This window comes from Pholis gunnellus, assembly GCF_910591455.1.
Source record: "Pholis gunnellus genome assembly, chromosome: 21".
Lineage (NCBI taxonomy): Eukaryota > Metazoa > Chordata > Actinopteri > Perciformes > Pholidae > Pholis > Pholis gunnellus.
The window spans coordinates 8,926,047-8,944,671 of NC_136548.1; the positions used below are offsets into that span (position 1 = coordinate 8,926,047).

At 43.6% G+C, this 18,625-nt stretch overlaps 4 protein-coding genes across 4 annotated transcripts; 2 read left to right on the forward strand and 2 right to left on the reverse strand.

The window, feature by feature from the left end:
* Nucleotides 1-1,618: 1,618 nt before the first annotated feature.
* On the reverse strand, nucleotides 1,619-6,310 carry mfsd1l (major facilitator superfamily domain containing 1-like). Its single transcript, XM_079182239.1, has 13 exons — nucleotides 5,927-6,310; nucleotides 5,102-5,202; nucleotides 4,818-4,927; nucleotides 4,660-4,715; nucleotides 4,418-4,561; nucleotides 4,164-4,322; nucleotides 3,945-4,060; nucleotides 3,704-3,804; nucleotides 3,404-3,515; nucleotides 3,169-3,306; nucleotides 2,850-2,989; nucleotides 2,631-2,742; nucleotides 1,619-2,537 (listed from the first exon to the last, which is right to left on the reverse strand). The coding sequence occupies exons 1-13, from the start codon at nucleotides 5,946-5,948 to the stop codon at nucleotides 2,397-2,399; spliced, it is 1,452 nt and encodes a 483-aa protein (XP_079038365.1). The 5' UTR covers nucleotides 5,949-6,310; the 3' UTR covers nucleotides 1,619-2,396.
* A 162-nt stretch (nucleotides 6,311-6,472) lies between these two features.
* Nucleotides 6,473-9,707, forward strand: eme2 (essential meiotic structure-specific endonuclease subunit 2). The gene is made up of 8 exons (XM_079182240.1): nucleotides 6,473-7,134; nucleotides 7,622-7,743; nucleotides 7,898-7,984; nucleotides 8,074-8,198; nucleotides 8,339-8,417; nucleotides 8,606-8,721; nucleotides 8,822-9,011; nucleotides 9,224-9,707. The coding sequence occupies exons 1-8, from the start codon at nucleotides 6,681-6,683 to the stop codon at nucleotides 9,377-9,379; spliced, it is 1,329 nt and encodes a 442-aa protein (XP_079038366.1). The 5' UTR covers nucleotides 6,473-6,680; the 3' UTR covers nucleotides 9,380-9,707.
* A 166-nt stretch (nucleotides 9,708-9,873) lies between these two features.
* Nucleotides 9,874-14,704, reverse strand: spsb3b (splA/ryanodine receptor domain and SOCS box containing 3b). Its single transcript, XM_079183226.1, has 7 exons — nucleotides 14,618-14,704; nucleotides 13,053-13,188; nucleotides 12,198-12,378; nucleotides 11,800-11,987; nucleotides 11,558-11,660; nucleotides 10,873-10,998; nucleotides 9,874-10,789 (listed from the first exon to the last, which is right to left on the reverse strand). Exons 1-7 carry the CDS (start codon nucleotides 14,656-14,658, stop codon nucleotides 10,257-10,259), a joined length of 1,308 nt encoding a protein of 435 aa, XP_079039352.1. The 5' UTR covers nucleotides 14,659-14,704; the 3' UTR covers nucleotides 9,874-10,256.
* A 716-nt stretch (nucleotides 14,705-15,420) lies between these two features.
* On the forward strand, nucleotides 15,421-18,071 carry nubp2 (nucleotide binding protein 2 (MinD homolog, E. coli)). Its single transcript, XM_079182052.1, has 7 exons — nucleotides 15,421-15,487; nucleotides 16,001-16,116; nucleotides 16,207-16,405; nucleotides 16,563-16,717; nucleotides 16,862-16,972; nucleotides 17,112-17,181; nucleotides 17,617-18,071. Exons 1-7 carry the CDS (start codon nucleotides 15,454-15,456, stop codon nucleotides 17,754-17,756), a joined length of 825 nt encoding a protein of 274 aa, XP_079038178.1. The 5' UTR covers nucleotides 15,421-15,453; the 3' UTR covers nucleotides 17,757-18,071.
* Nucleotides 18,072-18,625: the final 554 nt, after the last annotated feature.

An 18,625-nucleotide genomic window follows, 5' to 3' on the forward strand; every position in this document is an offset into this window, starting at 1 on the left:
AAGTTGCCCTCTAAGACTTTGCGACTGACTCAGCGCGTGTGTGTGTTGTCCATCAGGCTGTCAAAGACTAACTCCTACCACACGCCCCTTAAGAAGATTAAGTAAAGGGATATTTTTAGGGTTTATCTGCGTGGTAAACAGAGGATCTGAGCTCAAGGCAGTCTCAGGTAACCTTCTTGCCTCTATTCCAGTGACTTTGACTCGTCATCACAAGCATTATTCTAGTAATCTAGTGATTGGGGCACTCGCTGAAGAAGATTATGAGCTCTATTGTATCATCCAGTTATGTACGCAGCTAGAATCATTTGATTAGATTTAATGTCTGTCTGATCTTTGGTTGGATTACGACTGAATACACGGACCAGCTAGACACAAAATGCTTTTTCAGGAACCTTTCATAACCCTCCTGCTGCAAATATTGTACATGTGATTGATTTTTTATTTTTTTTCCCTCTGTAATCTACTGTGTTATTTGGACTGCAGTCTTTTGAACGCTTAGCTTTAGAGCAGGGAAGATTTAACCTGGAACAGAGTCAGCGACAGGAGTTTGGCATCATGGGTCCAGAAGTATTTAAGGACTGCGGCATTATTCAAGAGCAGACAGTCTGTCTCGATCAGTTAAGGCACTTTCTAATCTACTTTTAATCCAAATTCAATGCTAATCAACTACTCAGACGTTTACAGCGTGCTGGCTATATGCAAAAACGGGCGGAGGTTGATTGAAAACACAAGTTTTAACAGGTAACGTGTCTCTACAAAAATACTGAAATAGTGCAAACCTTTCCTTTCCCTTCGCTGATGGGAGTACACATTTTCACCTGTAGGAATTGACAAATAAAATTCCTAAAACATGTCACACTTACTCGCGGTGCTGCCATATTTGCCCGTAGATATTTAAAAGTAGCCTACATTCTCGCTGTTGTTGACAATAATGATGGATGTGATATGAAGCACTGTTATCATGACTAGCTCCCCTAAAGTACCCACCCGACCCACAAAAATCTCTCTGATCGGTAAGAAACCAGTTACTAAGAATGAATGTAAGTAAAACAAGAGGTTGAATATGGGACCTGAAGAGCTGAAGTAAAAGCCATCAGTATCTATAATACCACGCTTACTATAGGAGCAGTAGTCGTAGCCATTTGCAAACAAGTGTGTAAAGAGCTCTACCTACTGGCTGTAACGTGCTAAACATGCTGTGATCTATTTAGAAGAAAATCACACAAGTTATGCTGGTCAATCTGATATTGCATATTAAGATTGAAGGGAAATATCTGGCTCTTTATGTTCTCCATTATGTTCAGATAATCGCTAACTGTATCTGCCTGTCGTTTGGTACTGAGCAGGTAGTTCACAGTGGATTTCTTTATCACTTTTTCAGTGGAAACATTGCTATCTGAGCGTTACGGGTGAACCAAAAACAGTAAAGTTGTGGGCCATGAAGCTAAACAATCAGCTGAAACTGGTTATGAAGCTCTGTAAAGCCGAGGGGAGCTGCAGATGGTACCAAGAAAATGCGTGGGTGTCGAGCCTTTTTTTGTAGACATGTAACACAGATTGCACTGTCAAAACAGCATTTTATTTTTGCTGTTTTTGTCAATGTGAAAAATATCAAATTCCCTTCTTTGAGTACATTGTGAAATCTTTAACAATGAACAAACGGATAGGAGGGACAAATGCTTCACCGTTTCATTATAAAATCATTAAAAACAAGCATTACATTTATATAACGTGCATGTTAACGGAAAAAATGTCCACATTTTATGCGGATGCCCGATCAGTGTTGATGGTCAATTGAAGCAATAAATTGGCCAGTGAGTGCTTTATTAACTGACAAAGCAGAGTGTTCCTGCTCGCGGAGTCGTGCCGGCATTGCCGGCATGTAGTTCTTCGTTGCATCAAACTACGTCACTGTCACGTCAAATAACGGCATTAGATGGAAGAAGAAATATAGATTTTGCAGCTGCAAATTCAGCACACACTAAGGAACGTATTGCTTCATCTGACTCCATCTACCATCCACATAAAAGGTGTATTTTTAAGCAACCTGAATGAGGTTTACACACTCAGTCATGGCAGTACGGTTGGAAGCTAAAGCTTTAAGAGAGTTTGATGTTTTATTTACCTGTGTTGCTGAAAAAACAGCAATACCGTGCTTACATTTAATACCTTGTAGCGTCACCATCTGGATGTAAATACTGTTTAACAGGGATGTATTTATTCTGATTCATTAAACTGCTCCAGTATCTGCTGTAGCAACCGCAGACACCGGATGGAGAGGTAACGCGATTATCATTGAGGTCTGCAATAAATCGAGTCCCATTTGAAGTGTTACAAGTCAAATACATATATAAGAAAGAGAAAAGTTTTCACTGCAGTAAAATGTTTCACAAAACTTAGGAGCTTTCAGAACGAGATCTGACCGCCTCGTCCTCCTCATCCTCATTTTGCTCTTCCTCTCCCTGGTTGAGCGGCTCTCTGTCGGAGTCTCTCTCCGCCTGGCCTGACCTCTTGGTTGTCTTGTTCAGGGTCCCGCCCTGCAGAAAAACAAACATGAACTGAACACACTGTAGCGTGACAATAGCACATATATATATATAAAATGGTACACGGGCTGTGAGATGCCTGACCTGTCTGTGGTCAATAACGTTGAGCAGCACTGCGGTCACGATGCAGCTGATGGTGTTGGCCAACATGAAGATCATCATCCTTTGCCAACGCCACAACGGAATCTTAGTTTCGCTGGCCCGGGAAATGGAGAAAGCATTGAAGGTAAGCAACGATCTCGCGTTCAGCATGGACCATCAAGTGCACCGCAATGAGATCCTTTTATCTGAAGCATTTCCTACCTGGACTTGGAGCCCAAAATCTGCCCAACGACAAGATTTGACAACCCAATGCCCACCATCTGTATGGAGGTGGCCAGACCCATGGCTGTTCCCAGGGTCGCCTGAGGCACCACGAGGGGAATAGACGGCCACATGCTGGACTGGAATACAGCACATATAATTTAAATTAAGATAGAACGCGAATGCTTTTCACAAACCCCAAAGCATTCGAATTGAGAAAGAATAAGACACATCAATCACTTATGGGGGTCACCATACCTGAGAGAAAGCAGAGGTTAGAAATCAAAATGGTGAAACAATGGCTTTGACGTAAACTCACAGCAGCAAAGGAATAAGTGATTCCCAGCCATATGGTGGACACAAGAGGAGCAACAAAGGTGAAGGCCAGCAGTCCAAACACAGGCAGCGTGAGGATGGCACAGGCCAGTGCAAACACGCCCCGCAGCCCCACATTATCCTGGAACAAAGACAAGAGAGGGTCACGTGTTACACCAACTTACCTCCATAAGACTGACTGCTGAGCTTAGAAACAGCTTTAGGTTACAGATGCTTACTATGAGAATGCCCACGCAGGCTGAGAGGACCAGTGAGCTGTCATATACCGCCCCGGCGACGTAGGCCGCCTCCTTCTGGCTGTAGCCGTCGTATTTATCCTGAATAAACTTACTGGACAGAAAAACAAGTAATTATTCTTTTAAGTGTTTATGCCCTGGGTTCATTACAATACAGTGATTGTATGATATATACACATCCTAAAAGGTATTATTTCTAAAATAAAGTCTGTTCTCATCCTAAAAATAACATTGTATTCTGGCCTTCAACACGCCATTTTAAACCTGTGTCGATAGCCGTACCTGGCATCAGCGATGAACGGGAAGATGCCGTTGTAGAAGAACATGATGGTGAGAACCAGCAGCCAGTATCTTAGCGACAGGAGCTTCACATCCTGAATCCTCTACACACACAAACACACACACAAAGGAACGAAGTAATCGTTAATGTACATTTAAACCAAATAAGTGAGGTCAGATCCTCCATCTGCACCGTCCTTGCACTTTGTAAACAGGTTATATTTTAAAAAGGTACAGTTCGTACCACTTTGCGGGACTCCTCTTGGATGGCGCCATCCAGACCCAGCTGCCTCATACCGATCTTGTCCAGGGCGCTGACGAGAACGGCAGATACAAAGCCCAGCACACACAGTAGTGCACCTAGAACACATCATGTGAAAAAATACTCTTACTCTTTACATTCTATTATTATTCAATCGTGCCATAGACCTTGAGGTTTCTCTCCCCTTTATGCATTACCTACCACCCCAGAGTGTCCACTGCATGCCATACTTTTCTTCAAACTTCTGGGTGAGGAAGAAGTTCAGGACTGAACCCAGGCGAGAGAAAGCCAGAGTCAGACCGAAAGCCAAGGCCAGCTCCTTCCCTTTGAACCAGAAGGCTGTGATGCGGTTCTGAACAACTTATAAGGAAGTAAATGAGAAGAGCAGTTCAGGAACATTCCTCTGAGTTAACACCGCTGAGAGTATGTATGCGACTTCGGGAAGGAGGCCTCACTGGTCAGAGATCCATTGCCTGATCCAAAGAGTAGTCGCCCTGTGAGCATAAGCGGCAGCAGATAGGGAGTTCCTTTGAAGTGGGAACCCAGTGCAAAGAGTGACGAGCCCAAAACACACAGGAAGGAGAACAGAAATACTCCAACTGCAGAGAGGAGGAAAGGTCAAACAATTCACCACGAGTTACCACAAATCAGTTGTTTAGATAGCGGGAAAGATATTTATCTATTTTCGTTGACTTACAGCGGTTTCCTAATTTGTCAATCATGAACCCAGCCAGGATCACCACTACTGCATTCCTGTTGATAGGAGAACAGAGCCACTGTAGCCGGTTTCTGATGAGCCATTGTCAGCCTATCGCTGCAGAGTCAATGTGTGTGTGTGTGTGTGTGTGCACTTACGTCCAAGCATAGATGGCATAAAGAAGATTGTACTGCTGAGGGTTCATCCCCAATCCCAACACACAGTCCACTGTGCCATTGATCACTGTCGCATTGGAACATGTCAGGTTCTGCCAGATGTGGAGAAAACCAGTGATTTAAGTTATTATCTCACCAGCCACAAACTGAGGACACAGTTGTGATTTTGACGTCAAACTGCAAAGATGCTGTTGAGTTATTGTGGGGGGAACCATTCCATACCGGTGGTATCTTTAAGATGGTCTGCCCTGCTGCCTCTTACTTACCCCTTGGAACTGATCCTGCAGCACACTCGGGATGTCGAAGCAGAAGTAAGAGCCAAATGTCAGCAGACAGTTGAAGAACAGCACCACAAAGCGGTAATATGCTGTGGAAAATAACACACAGAGTGTTAAGTTTCTCACTATGAAAGTCAGTCTGAAACATGGAAAACACTTCAGTATCACATACACCAATAGCAGCAATGTCCGGTTAAATTTTCATTAAATTTATCTGCAGAATATATTCCAACCAGAACATATGGGAGCACCCTGATGGAAAAATCTTATATCCAGACGTCTTATATTAATTATTGGTTTTTAACACAGTGATTTTGAAAAGACACATTCTCTAGAAAGCTTTAAAGATCCCCTCCAGACATGCTTGAAGACATTAACTAATAATCATTAGTGTCAGACATGGATTTCACACAATCTTCTCATTCTGCAACTTAAAAACATTCAAGTGAAGCAACAATAAGAAAAGCACATGTTTGAGAGTGGAGCTGCAGATGCTTTTCAGGGGATTCTTTTGTGTTTACCTCACTGGGAAAAACAGCTGTTTGTGTGAAAGCATTTGAGCATGAGCTGAAGACTTAGCTTAGCTTCTGTCATAATTAATTCATGAGATAGCAAAACCATTACTGCTAACGTCAGGGTTTTGGCAACGTCCTATTTAGTCACATGAGCTCTGAACCAACACTAAAGCATAAACTGCTGAGTTGGTCTTTCAGTGGCCCAGTTGTTCAGGGAAGTATATGAAGGGTTACGAGACACACGTCTGGTTTTCTGCTTCGCTAAATCTGTGGAAAAGAAAACTCTATTCAGACGTACCTTTCTCCGCCGGTTGCGTCATAGTGAGCAACAACAAAAAAAGACAGTGGCTATAAAATTAAACTCCCAGATCTCATTCCTCAGTGTTGTTTACATGAACAGACTGGTTATCAGGATGCGTTCAGGTTCGCTCCGACTGTCTGCTGTCTGCAGACCGCAGCTCTTCAAGCTGTATGGATGGACCTTCTGATGCGCGAGGACGCAGCGGATTGTTTGGAAATCTACTCGCTCAGCGACTCTGCACCTTTTTTTTTTTTTTTTGTACCCTAGAAACTTTATTGATTTATAGATCTTCAAGTTATTGTATATTCTATAGTAAACATTACTAGAATACGCTGAATAATAAAATAAATATGTACATGCGAACATAATTGTTTGTTCAATAAATCGACACATCTGTGAATGTTGCAATTAAACGTATAATTAAATAAATTGTTGGGTTCAGCACCTTATTTAGTTTAAGGATGTTATTTTTCTATTTTCTATATAGTTTGTCCCGAGACTAAATCTAATATAACCAATATGTAAGCGGCTTCAGACAGCAGGGTCTCTCTGCCTTCGGCTGGTTCTGTTAAAATAAATCTAATCTACTCTTTGGTTTGTCTCTTTTTAAAAGGTTTCTACTGAGCTACCAGATAAAGGCGCGTTTATCGTCTTTTGTCCTTCAGCGGACACCATCGAGGTGATATAAACATTGCGGATCCAATGGTTCGAGGTGTTTTTGAGGTTTTTGATTATGTTTTAAACATAGGAAATGTCTGCGTTGCGTAGAGTTCAAACATGGGAAATATCTGAATCTGAGGACAGCGACGCTGAGACTAAACTTGACTTAAACCGCGATGAGAGTGGTGAAATAGCAAAGATCGGCACAGAAGAGGATCAGCGTTCAGACCATACGTGCAAAACCCTCCCATCATCGTCACCCAGGATACCGGATTGCAATCAAGCTTCTGCTTTGACTCCCCCGCGACCAGGTCGACGGTGCACACCAAGCCCTGCAAAAAGACGCCGCACCAGGGAGGAGATAGAGGCGGACAGACAGGCAGTCGGGGAGAGGAAGGAGGCGAGAGAGAGGCAGAGAGCAACAAGAGCTCAGGAGAAGGAGGAGAGGAGACAAGAGCAGCAGAGGAGGAGAGAGGATGCGGAGAAACTGAAGTGTCTCCGGCCAGAGAACTGCCTGAAGTCTCTGACCGTCTGCGTAGATCTAGGTACACCATGCTGCCTTCAGGTGCTGTCGGAATTGTATTCCACCACCGAAGAGATTACTGCAGCTTGTCACCAGTTCGGAAAATATTGATTGTTTTTTTTAACTGATGCTACGAAATACTCATAGTGTAAACACAAGGGGGACATTGATTAAACGTATAATATTTTGGTTTGATATTTTAATTTTAGGAAATGTCAACATGCAAGTACTTTTCCATTCATTCTATATATTTTTTATTTTGACACAAAATTATAAAATAGCTGGAAGGCTGTCAGTTTGTAATGTATATTAAATATGTAAGGAAGTAAGTGCAAACTTTCGGCGATGACAATTCATATTTAGCACCTACGCCTAAGCTTCAATGTCTGAACCACCAAGGACCACTTAAAGACAACAGAGTATGACTTCCACAAAGAGGAGAAGGCTGAAATGCTTCGTGCACACGTTTCTTCATCTAGAAACCAGTGTGTGCTTTTTTTCCCCCCCAGCTCTTCTGCAACAGGATGGCTCCGACATCTTGCTGGACACCCTGGCTACCTTTGAGTGGACGTATACCATTGAGAACCAGCAGGTCCCACACAGCATCACCTGGATCAGGGATTTACCTCAGGTAGGCATCTCACGCTCGTAAAATAATACATTCATTTAATTAATTGTGATATTCAGGCAGCATTACATTTGTTTATTTGCTGTATTTCTACTTACTAACATTTGTACCTTTTCTACATTTTCCACTGGGGTCATTACTGTTTTGTGTTTTGCAGGGCGAAGATGGATCGGTGGAGGAGGAGCAGGTGGCTCTGGTGCTGGGTCTGAATGACTTCGTGGACATGGTGATCTCTGTGAAGAAAGTAAGCGACCTTTTTGAAGGTGTAGTAATTTCACTTTGATGCCAGTCTACATGATGGCCCTCCTCTATGTCATTGCGTTGCCACTGCAGATGCTAGACAGTGAGGGGGAGGAGACGGGCACGGGGCCTTTCCTCAGTCCAATATTGGAGTGTCTCAACCGGGATGCCAAGAAGGTGTTCACGCTCTTACTGACGGACTCTCAGCCAGATTACAGGTTAGTGTATATGTCCGTGATTGTGGCCTCTGATAGATAGATGGATACTCTTAGTTACTTTCTCATTTACTGACTTTACACACTTATTCTGTGTTAGCTTTCATGTACACACTCTGATCTGACGTATTGGTTTACAACAGGACGGATGCTTGTGGTGTGCATTTACTAGATGAGATGCTACAATCCAAATCAGGGATGGAGAGCCTGGACGTCAAGGAGGTCAGTTTACTTCAAATCGGAGGATTAGTTGATCTTGCATGTTCTTTTTGTAGATGCTGCCACTCACCTGTATGTTTCAGAGGGTAAGAGAGCGCTAAACACTGTCCATACTTGTCGTACACGTTCCTGCACACTTGATGTAGTGATTTAAGAGGGGCGTCTATGGTAATGGCTCCATTTCTCTCCAGGTTCTTGTGTACCTACAGCTCTGTAAGAATATCACCCTAGTCTTCCTGGATGGCTGGCGGGAGGTCACTAACCATGTGTGTGCCGTCACCAAGGCCTTATCAAAGCGCCCTTTCAAGTACGAAGCCACCTCAGTCATTGTCTCGCGTTAGCAGGCAAGGAAAACGTACCTGACTGACCTCACCTCACTTTTAAGATGTCCTTCCACGTCTTTCCAGACTGCTGACCGAGCGAGCAGAGCTGCCCTTCTGTGTGGACGGTTCATGGGCCAGCGGGGTTCGGGTGGAGAGGGACGGCTCGGGGCTGATCCAGGTCTGGAGCAGGCAGATCCAGCAGCTGAACAGAGTTAGTCCCGCTGTGGCCTCCGCTGTGACTGCAGCCTACCCGTCTCCTCAGCTGCTGCTGCAGGTACACTATGCTTCAGTCTGGTCTTGTAGAGCTCAGTGCATAAAGAGGGTGGCCTAAATTCCCACTGTGTGCAACAATTGTAAAGCTTTACAATTGCTTTATCGTAAAGCAATAAAAAGCAAAGCAGACTATGTTGCTCTCTACTGCTATTTATAACTAAAAACCTTTCAGGATGTATAAAAAAATAACCAATTTCCAATGTTGTTTTTTAGGCGTACCAGAGCTTGGAGTCAGAGGAAGACAGAAAGGGGCTGTTGGCTGGTCTCTTAGTGAAACGTGAAGGTAAAGAGAGACGAGTAGGACCGGAGATATCCGCTAGAGTTTACCGCTGCTTCACTGCCCACAACCCCCAGCTTGTCCTGGACTGATCTGTCCTCTTGAGAAACCAGATGGACGGATGTCAGCGAGGATTAATCTGGTTCTCTAATGACACTTTGTCCTCACTTGGCTGCTAATGTTTTGATGTTTACAAGCTAAACGTATGCCTTAGATATCATGTTCACCTTCCAGTTCAAGCACCATTCATACTCGTCTGAACTTCAACCGATTTGATGAAGAGATTGTTTAGTAGAATAACAAATTATTTGATGTGTACTTTCCTTGATACAATATTTAGTTTGATGAACAAATGTACAAATGCAAGATGTTTTGTGAGAGGAACCTTGGTGAACTACATTTGTTTTGTTTACCTGTGGAATAGCCTATAAAATAAGCTGCAACAGAATGGGTTTTTTTGTTTTATTTTAGAGAATTTCCAGAGTAAGAAAGGTAATAAACAAACTGTAAATTAAAAAAAAAAGAAATCCTAAAAAAAGCCAAATGTTGATTACGAAACACATTTACAAAATGTAAGTTCCAGGGTATCAAAAAAGGAACTCCTTTGTTCCCTGGAGTCTATCCCTGAGATAAAAAACACAAGACTTCCAATGTGTTTTTTGTCGGAGTCTAATCTGGCAAACTTTAGGCCTTCCAAAGACAGTGACTGGTAGATTCTTCTTATTTTTATTAATAACCTCATGATAGAAATTGGCTAAAAAGTGAATGAATAACCGTGAAGTCACTCTAACCTCTAATCTTGATTAAATGTCTCACTCACTGCACACTTACTCCTTCTTAATCCACTCAAACTGGATTAAGAAATTTGGCTTAAAGATGAGATTGCTCTTCTCTCCATGATTTTCCATCAGGAGATGTCGATGGCAATGGTAGAATAGCTGTCGGGCCAAATACACATTGACTGCAAGGTCATGTCCAGCGGCATCTTTTGCATTGGTAGTCCTCCGGCTCAGAGCTGCAGCTGTCGTAGTCGCTGCTGGGAGGACTCGGAGGGTAGTGCCAAGTGCAGGGATGAGTTTGAGGTGACATTTGACAGGGGCAGTGGTATGGGACCGTGTCAAGGAACGGGCTGGTGCAGGGGCTCGGGGAGGTGCAGGCACTCAGGGTGGAGACTTGGCTCGGGATGGGGCTGGAAGGCAGGTTCATCTCCTCGTGGGAATCCTCGAGCAAGTCTTCTTGCTGCTCCGAGGCTTCTGGGCTGCTGCTGAGGGAGAAGACCCAGCCCAGCTGTACGTGGAGGACGGTGCGCAGGCCTGGGGGCAGCTCTATGGCGTTGAGGACGTCGGGGCAGCGGGGCAACATTTGGCGGAGCCGGGCGCAGCAAAGGTACTGCAGGGAGGTGGGTGTGTAGCAGGCACGGATCACCTTCATGCTGCTTTTAGCTGCTGTGGAGCACACCATGGGGTAGAACTTCTTGTTCTGCAGCCTTGTGGCAGCAACACCTGAAAACACCACGGGGCAGTCATAACTAAAAAGCAGTTTTTGTTGTGTTTTGTGTAGCTTCAATTACAGATTAAACACGCACCTATACAGTGCCGATTCTTGTAGAAGGTCAGGGTACCATGCCAGGTGTCCAGGTGCACTCCTATGATGGAGCCCTGGCCAAACCGAGAGGAGAACTTCACTTTGTCCCCTTTGTGCTGGAAGTGTCCTTTGAACAGATTGAGATAAGAGACAGGATGTATCTTTTATTTTCTGTTGTGGAGGAAGTATGTAGAAATATATTAATAATACTACAATGTAAAAAAAATCACTGGATCCCAACCGTGGGGTCGCCAAAGCAAGTTAATTGTTCTGTGCTGTTATTGTTATGCATTGAATATAATGTCAAACATCCTTAATTGATAGAAAATTGGTCCTTTAATAAAAGAAAAGCTTGGGAACCACTGCTCTAAGTCATGCATTATAAATCCTACTTATGTGAAGAAGTATTTTCAGTGAAATGAACTTAAAGTATAAAATAAGAATAACGGTATTGATAGATATGATCATATATTACATCATACATATATGCATCATACGGGTGTCCCTGTTCTAACCCTTCTCTGTTGATACACAGCTTGGTTGTTTAGTCCTTTATTCCAGGGGTTACCAATCTAGGGGTCGTATTTTGTTGAACTTTTTACGACTGGTATAAAGTCTCCGTCCTGTTTCACACATCACTCTGATAATTCACGGTATATTTCACACTTGTATTCTGCCCCTTTAACCTGTGTAGGAGAGTCCCCAGCTGTCTTCATCGTGGCCCAGAAGGCTGCCAAAGCTGAATTTGAACTTCTCCATATTCACCACTGCAGTTCCGATTCCCACCATCTACACCAACAAAACAGTACAAACATGATCAAAACAGGTTAAGTAGCCTTATTCCAGATCTCCACTAGACACTATCCGATTACATCTTAAGGCCACTGCTACGATAGCTTCAGTATTATACAAGGTTAGTGCGACCCACCATATCGGTTCCATAGACGGGAGAGGTCATCTTGACTTCCCAGAAGTGCTGTCCGTCTGCCAGCTCCTTGGTGCCACGGATGGCAGCCGTGCCACAGCTGTAGTCTGAGTGAAAGCTCACCTTCCTATTGTCACAGCTGAGGAAGGCTCCGGAAGACTTGAAGTGCTCGTCCCACTCCCAGTCAAAACCTGCGAACACAAACGCACGGGCGTCTATAGCTGGATAGTTATGATTTCATACTTTGTTAATTGAAATATCTGAACAACTATTGGACTGTGAAAGCCGTATGTTGTTATATTAGTCGGCCCAGCTTCTACACCACACTTGTGCCAATTTGCAGCGTATCCTGCTGTGTTCATATGATGTATGGTGTACTGTATTCATCAGCATTTGCTCACCCTCATCCTCCTCCCCACAGAGGCAGTCACTGGTGACCCCAGAGCCAGGGCTGAGCGCTTCCTGTCGGTCACACTGGCAGAAAGACTCCCCGATCACCGGATCTGTGCTGGGCAATGCAACCGCCTCAGATACGGCCTGAGGACTTTCCAGGTAATCCACCTCGGACTCCACGTCGCTGATCTAGTTAACACAAACAGCATCTTGTAAGTTCATAGACGTGGCCGTGGTCCAGGGATGTTGGCTTGGTAGCAGAGAAAGGAATTAGATCCAGTGGAGGGCCTGAGGATTGTATTCAGCTTCATAAACATTCCACTGGAGGCCCTGATGCCTTTTGGTAAAGTATAACCTCTTGGCGGCGGCAAGAAAGAGCAACCTGGAAGAGCCTGGATGGAAAAAAATCACTAAATCTTGCTATCTTAAATAATCGATAATCCAAAGAGCCAAATGAGAGCCATGTTTCAAAGACTCAACAAGAGAGCCTTTTACCTAAAAGCTGTTCATGGTTCCTATTGGTTACAGAAGTCATGTGTGCAAGCAAGTAAAATTAGACCCCTTCCAAAAATACTGTGCCCCCCATCTCTTACACACAGCCATTTCAGTCCCAGTGGAAAACTACTGGTACTCCGGTAGAAATATTATCTGTAATATCTGGTCCTAACATATTTGTTCTGATGACACAAACTTTGGGTTTCGTGTCCTCTTACATCAAGTAAGTGATGCTTGTAAGTGTCTCTTTATCCACTAATACCAAAAACAAATTTCACATATATTTCCCGATCTTTTTATAATTCAATCTTTTCCGCTCCGCACCGTGCTCCACTTTTCTTTTCACCCCACAGACCCCAACGTCTCACCTGTGTCGTCGTCTGGCTTTCCCATTCCTGCCCGTCCGACGTCTGGATCACTTCCATGACGTCTGTCTCTTGCCGCGTCTCGCTCCAGGCCGAATGCCGAGCCCGGCCGTTCCTGCCTCTTCTCTGCATGGCAGCTCTGTGGACAGCAGACCCAACACCTTTACGACCAGCTGACATGCGTGTAGGCTGACATGTGTAGTAGGCCCTTTACTATTTATTATGTATGTCAAGTAAGTGTTGAACTCCTGGCTCGCAGCTTTTTTGTTTGCTAAGGTCAGATTATTTTTGGACACATACAAGTACATATCTACTTACACATTTTTGAAACCTAGAAGGCTGTGTTCAAGGAAAAGAGACAGAAATAACTCCCTTTTTCAAATAGAAAAGGAATTTCTGGGATTTAACGGCAAACAGATTCAGCTGAATATGAGTGTAACTGCAAAATGAGGTGTGAAACAAATGAAGACATATCCTAAATCAAAGATTAGAGTACATCACCTTCAATCGGTTGCATTCCTTCTAAATTTGAAGATGGTAGCTTATGTGGTTTGATTGATAAAGTTGTGAGCTCTCTGGGATTCTCAGCATTTTTCGCCAATGTCTCACAAACTTGTGCTATATATTGACTGCCCCTACATACATACGTGGCTCTTTAAATTAGTACACAAGAAACATTTACAATGAAAGTGCATTTACTGATTTCTGTAAGAAAAATGAGACCGTCTCCATGTGCGGCATGTCTACTGTTGAGGATACTTTAAGGGAAATGTAAGTCAAAGTATGACACAGTGTGACACAGTGAACAATATCATTATAGCATAATAAACATGGAGTTGATGTACAAAAACTGAATTGGCACTAAACAGTTTGTATCCCTACAGTATGACACAAGTATAATACTTAGTAGGCTATTTTTGATACCTTCCCCCCCATATGCTTCCAGATGTATTTTGAACTGTTTACCATTTTCACAGCCAGTAATCATTATAATAAATTGCCTCAGTTGCAGTTGACACCTCAACAAGCGTGTTTCTCTCCTAAACGCTGTACCTCAACCTGATAGCATGTCATAGTTAATGCCACCACTGAATACAGCAGCTGGTGACTGCTTTGCAAGCAGGCGAAGGAGATAACTGACATCATTTAGATTAGTTAGTCTGAAGCTATAGTCTCACTTTAATTGGGCCTTACCCTACATACTGCAAATGCATCATCTGGAAAACCGAGACCTCAAGACCAACTACTGTAACTTCGTCATCCAGTGTTCGGACTGATACTAAATGAATGCAGTCGCAGTGGGACAGTGACAATACTTGTTTGCATGTTTCAGATATTATATTACTGAAAATCCCACCGCGGCCCATGTCCTGGTCAAACTTTCTATTCAAAATACAGCAGAAGAAAATCATTCTATATAAAAACATCAGCTCAATGTTTAAATATCAGCACATAGACTGCTGTACTGTACACTTCAGCCGATGTTTTGCTGTTTTAACTCCGCGAGTAAACAGTCAACCACAGTACAGCATTAATAATCTCCATTCTCGCAGCAGTTATGCTCTTACCTTACAGTAGTCGTCCTATACACTGTCTTGCAGTGGCTCATTTGGGTGCCAGTGTGTCGCTATATCGGATCGTGTGACAAGTGGTTTTTACACTCTGCCCCACTTCGCAGCAAGCTAGACGTAAACATTACCTCTCCACGCCCTTATCACGTTCTTATTGGATACGACGCATAAGGAGGAGGAGTTTATGTTAATATATTTGGGTTCCTTTACCTAAGTGGGGTAACTGTTTAATACCCGTGGCCTTTTTGTTTTTGCAAATGATGAGGAGACACCATATGTGGGTCTGCTGACTTGAAAACAAAGAGCGGAATACCCCTCACGTGCTTAAAAACAAAAGTATGAAAGGAAAAAAAGGACAGAAAAGCACAATTCCAGGTGACATAAATGATTTGTATATATTTATCAGCCATTCACCAGACTTTTAGTGTAGTACTAGTAAATACTAATGCTGATTACTTTGTTGAAGCGGTACTCACAACTCAAAAAAGAATTATCTCTGCATACATCAAGATTTTTGGACAATTAGATTATCATGCTGTATTTGCCAAACCATAAATAACTATGACAGGTGTTAGTACAGATTGTTGTCATTTTAGCTAAGAGTCAAAGACATCTAAAACATTTCACAACCAGGAACACAAAAATCACGTTTTCCTCAGGTTTTCCCATATATTCTGAGAGTGTGTGGTGGCAGTGAATGCACCATGGTGCGCACCTGCAGCCGATTGGTGGCACTGAAAGAGAGGCGGGACTTAAGTGTAACATACGCTGTCTGATTTGCTAGGTGGCGCATGACGACATGCGGAAGTAACTGAGCCAGTAATTCAGCGTGCATGACTCAAATCCAAAATATGGAACAAAATAATGGTAGGTCTGCAATTCCGGTCAACAAACAGGTTAAATGTAGCTCGTGCATCTGTACATCGAACTGTCTCCTCGTGCTTTAGAGTTGCCAGCTGTCAAAAAACGGCTGCGTGTGTGATAAGTTACCCATTTATATTTAAGCTAACGGGCTAGCGGAAGCTAATTGGAAGTCAGTTTACGTTTTAATTATTATTTAATTATGTCTGTCACAATGTTGGAGCTGACAGACCGAGTTGTATGTCCTCGGAGAAGCTATTGTTTATATGAAAAGGTTTAATATAGTAACTTATGTTAAACATTATTCTAAAGGAACTCTAACCCAGTTACGTTGAACTTGTGAACTCGGGTGATAACGTGCTGCACGAACTCCTGCGACATTTCTCTCTGATTCTCTCTCAAATGACCCACTCTCGTGACCGACGTGACATGTATCATTTAAATTGAAGAAATAGCTATTCGAATATCTGCTGCATTCATGCTGAATTTACCAAATGTTCTTTCTCCTTTCCATATGAGACGGGAACTTGTCGCAGGTCCGGCATGTTGTGTTGGTCCTGTCGGGGAAGGGAGGCGTGGGCAAAAGCACCATCACCACAGAGCTAGCGCTGGCTCTCAGGCATGCTGGCAAGAAGGTGAGCTCCAAGACCAGCTGAGTGTATGTGGTATGTATCAAAACCTGATCACCATAAGTAAAATGACTGACATAAGTCTGTGTTCGTCAGGTTGGCATCCTGGACGTTGACCTGTGCGGGCCCAGCATCCCCCGCATGCTCAATGTAGGCCGGCCTGACGTGCACCAGTGTGACTCGGGATGGGTGCCGGTCTACACTGATGCCCAGAAGAGCCTCGCCCTCATGTCCATTGGCTTCCTGCTGGAGGACCCAGATGAAGCAGTGGTGTGGAGGGGGCCCAAGAAAACCGGTAAGCTATTCTCCAATTGTACTGCTCTGGTCCACTATTTTAATATTCTGTTTGTCTGCTTCAACATCTGTCTCAACACAAACCTCTGTGCTACGTTGTTTAAACTTACTCTCTTCTGCCCAATATGTTTCCCATCTCTTTATGCCCCGTCCCACAGCTATGATAGCCCAGTTTGTGTCAGATGTAGCCTGGGGAGAGCTGGATGTGCTGCTGGTGGACACACCACCAGGGACATCAGACGAACACTTGGCGGTGCTGGAGAACCTTAAAAAACACAGAGTGGATGGAGCTGTCCTGGTCACCACACCTCAGGTACAAAAAAGGACTAACTCCCTCTGACAAATAAGCTCACAAACTGAGCTTTGGCTCAAGAGAAAGAGAAAACTGACTGGCGGTGTTGCTCAGTTGCATGACATCCAGTGCCGATTGTTCTTTTTGGTCTTGTGTTGGCTACAGGCGGTCTCCACGGGGGATGTGAGGAGAGAGATCACCTTCTGTAAAAAGACAGGCGTACGGATCCTGGGCATCATCGAGAACATGAGCGGATTCGTCTGTCCACACTGCTCAGTATGTAAACTTTCATACAAGTCAGATGTGTAAAACCAATACTTTTCTTATGAAATTGTAGTTCCCAGCAATGAGCATCCAAGTCTGACAGACTTTGAGTTGATTATATCCATTTAAATAAACATTCTCTCTTTTTCAGGAATGCAGCAATATCTTCTCAAAAGGTGGAGGTGAAGAGTTGGCCAAGTTGACTGGATCAACATTCCTCGGTGAGATGGGAGGGATTGAGCTACATGTCATGTCAGCTTCCAGCCACATGGTGTCACAACGCACTGCGGCTGCACATCACTCCTCACCCACCATTCATGGTTTAGGAGGCATTTTACACGACTGCCATGCTGCTAAAATGGTCGATCCTGATTTCAAAGCAGCAGCAGCAGGTTTAAAAAAAATACCTCAGCGAGGGGGCTGATGCATACTTATTATCGATTCTTGATCAAATTAATAGATCACTTAATGGTTGCCCCCAGCGGATCTCCGCTTTGTGTGCAGATCAATCTCTTGAGTAATGATGCAGCTAAATCAGTTGCCCCGTGGCAGTGACGAGCCAGCTGTAGTGCAGCCTAGCTTTAGCCATGCTGGTATGCCGATACGCCAATGCCCCGTAACAGCCACTTGGTTCTCACTATCGGCCCTCTTTTCAGGTTCTGTGCCTCTGGATCCTCTGCTCAGCACCAGCATAGAGGAGGGTAAAGACTTCATCCAGTCGTTTCCAGACAGCGCCACGTTCAGTGCCATCAGCAGCATTTCTCAGACTCTGCTCAACAGCCTCCAAGCAGCCTGAGCTGTGAACGTTTATGACGTCTGCATCGCGTTTACATGTTAGCGCGTGTGCTCTGTATAATGCCGAAATGTTAGTCATTGTGCAGATATAATTATGCTGATTTGTGTGTTGCATATTTGTCCTGTACAGTTTTAACACAGTATAAAACTATTAAAAAGATTCTTTGTTTTATATAAAATCACCATCTGCCGACAGTACAATGCAGGCTTCGTGTGCAGTTATCTTTGTGCTGCAGCTCTTGAAGCGTCGACCACAGTGTGAAGATTCCCAGCTGTCACCGCAGAGTGGAACAGGAAGACTTGAATACTGTAAAACAGCAACTCAGCTAATTGTTTTTACCACAGCTTTACTACCATTGTATATTAGAAAGCGTCACTAAAATATACAGAACTGAAAGTGTTTGAAGACAGTCGGAACTAAGTTGGAATCTTCTTTAATTCGATTGTGACACACACGTCGACACATCAGGATAACTTCAATATCAGTGGTAATACAGGATTGTAGATTGGCGCTTTAGTAAACGCGTCGGCAGCAGTTCCATTTTCAGAAAACAAACTCCAGATCAAATTGGACCAGTCCATGAAACTAGGCCAAACTTGAACACTAATCTCACTGGATTCCTGCTGCATGCTACAAATGATACCATTGAGAGTTTTGTGTCATGTAAACTTGATTAGTTTTTGTTTTTTGGAGGAAGAATACACCACTAAACCATCTCTTTGATCTGGATTAAGTCTCCTGAAACTAGCCTGCTCCTCAGCTTCATATCCAACAACAAAACACTGAAACCCATGCAGGATCCTAATGGCTGGAATGTGGAAGAGATGATGTACAGTCACAGATGAGAGGAGGAGGGGGGGGTGAATAAG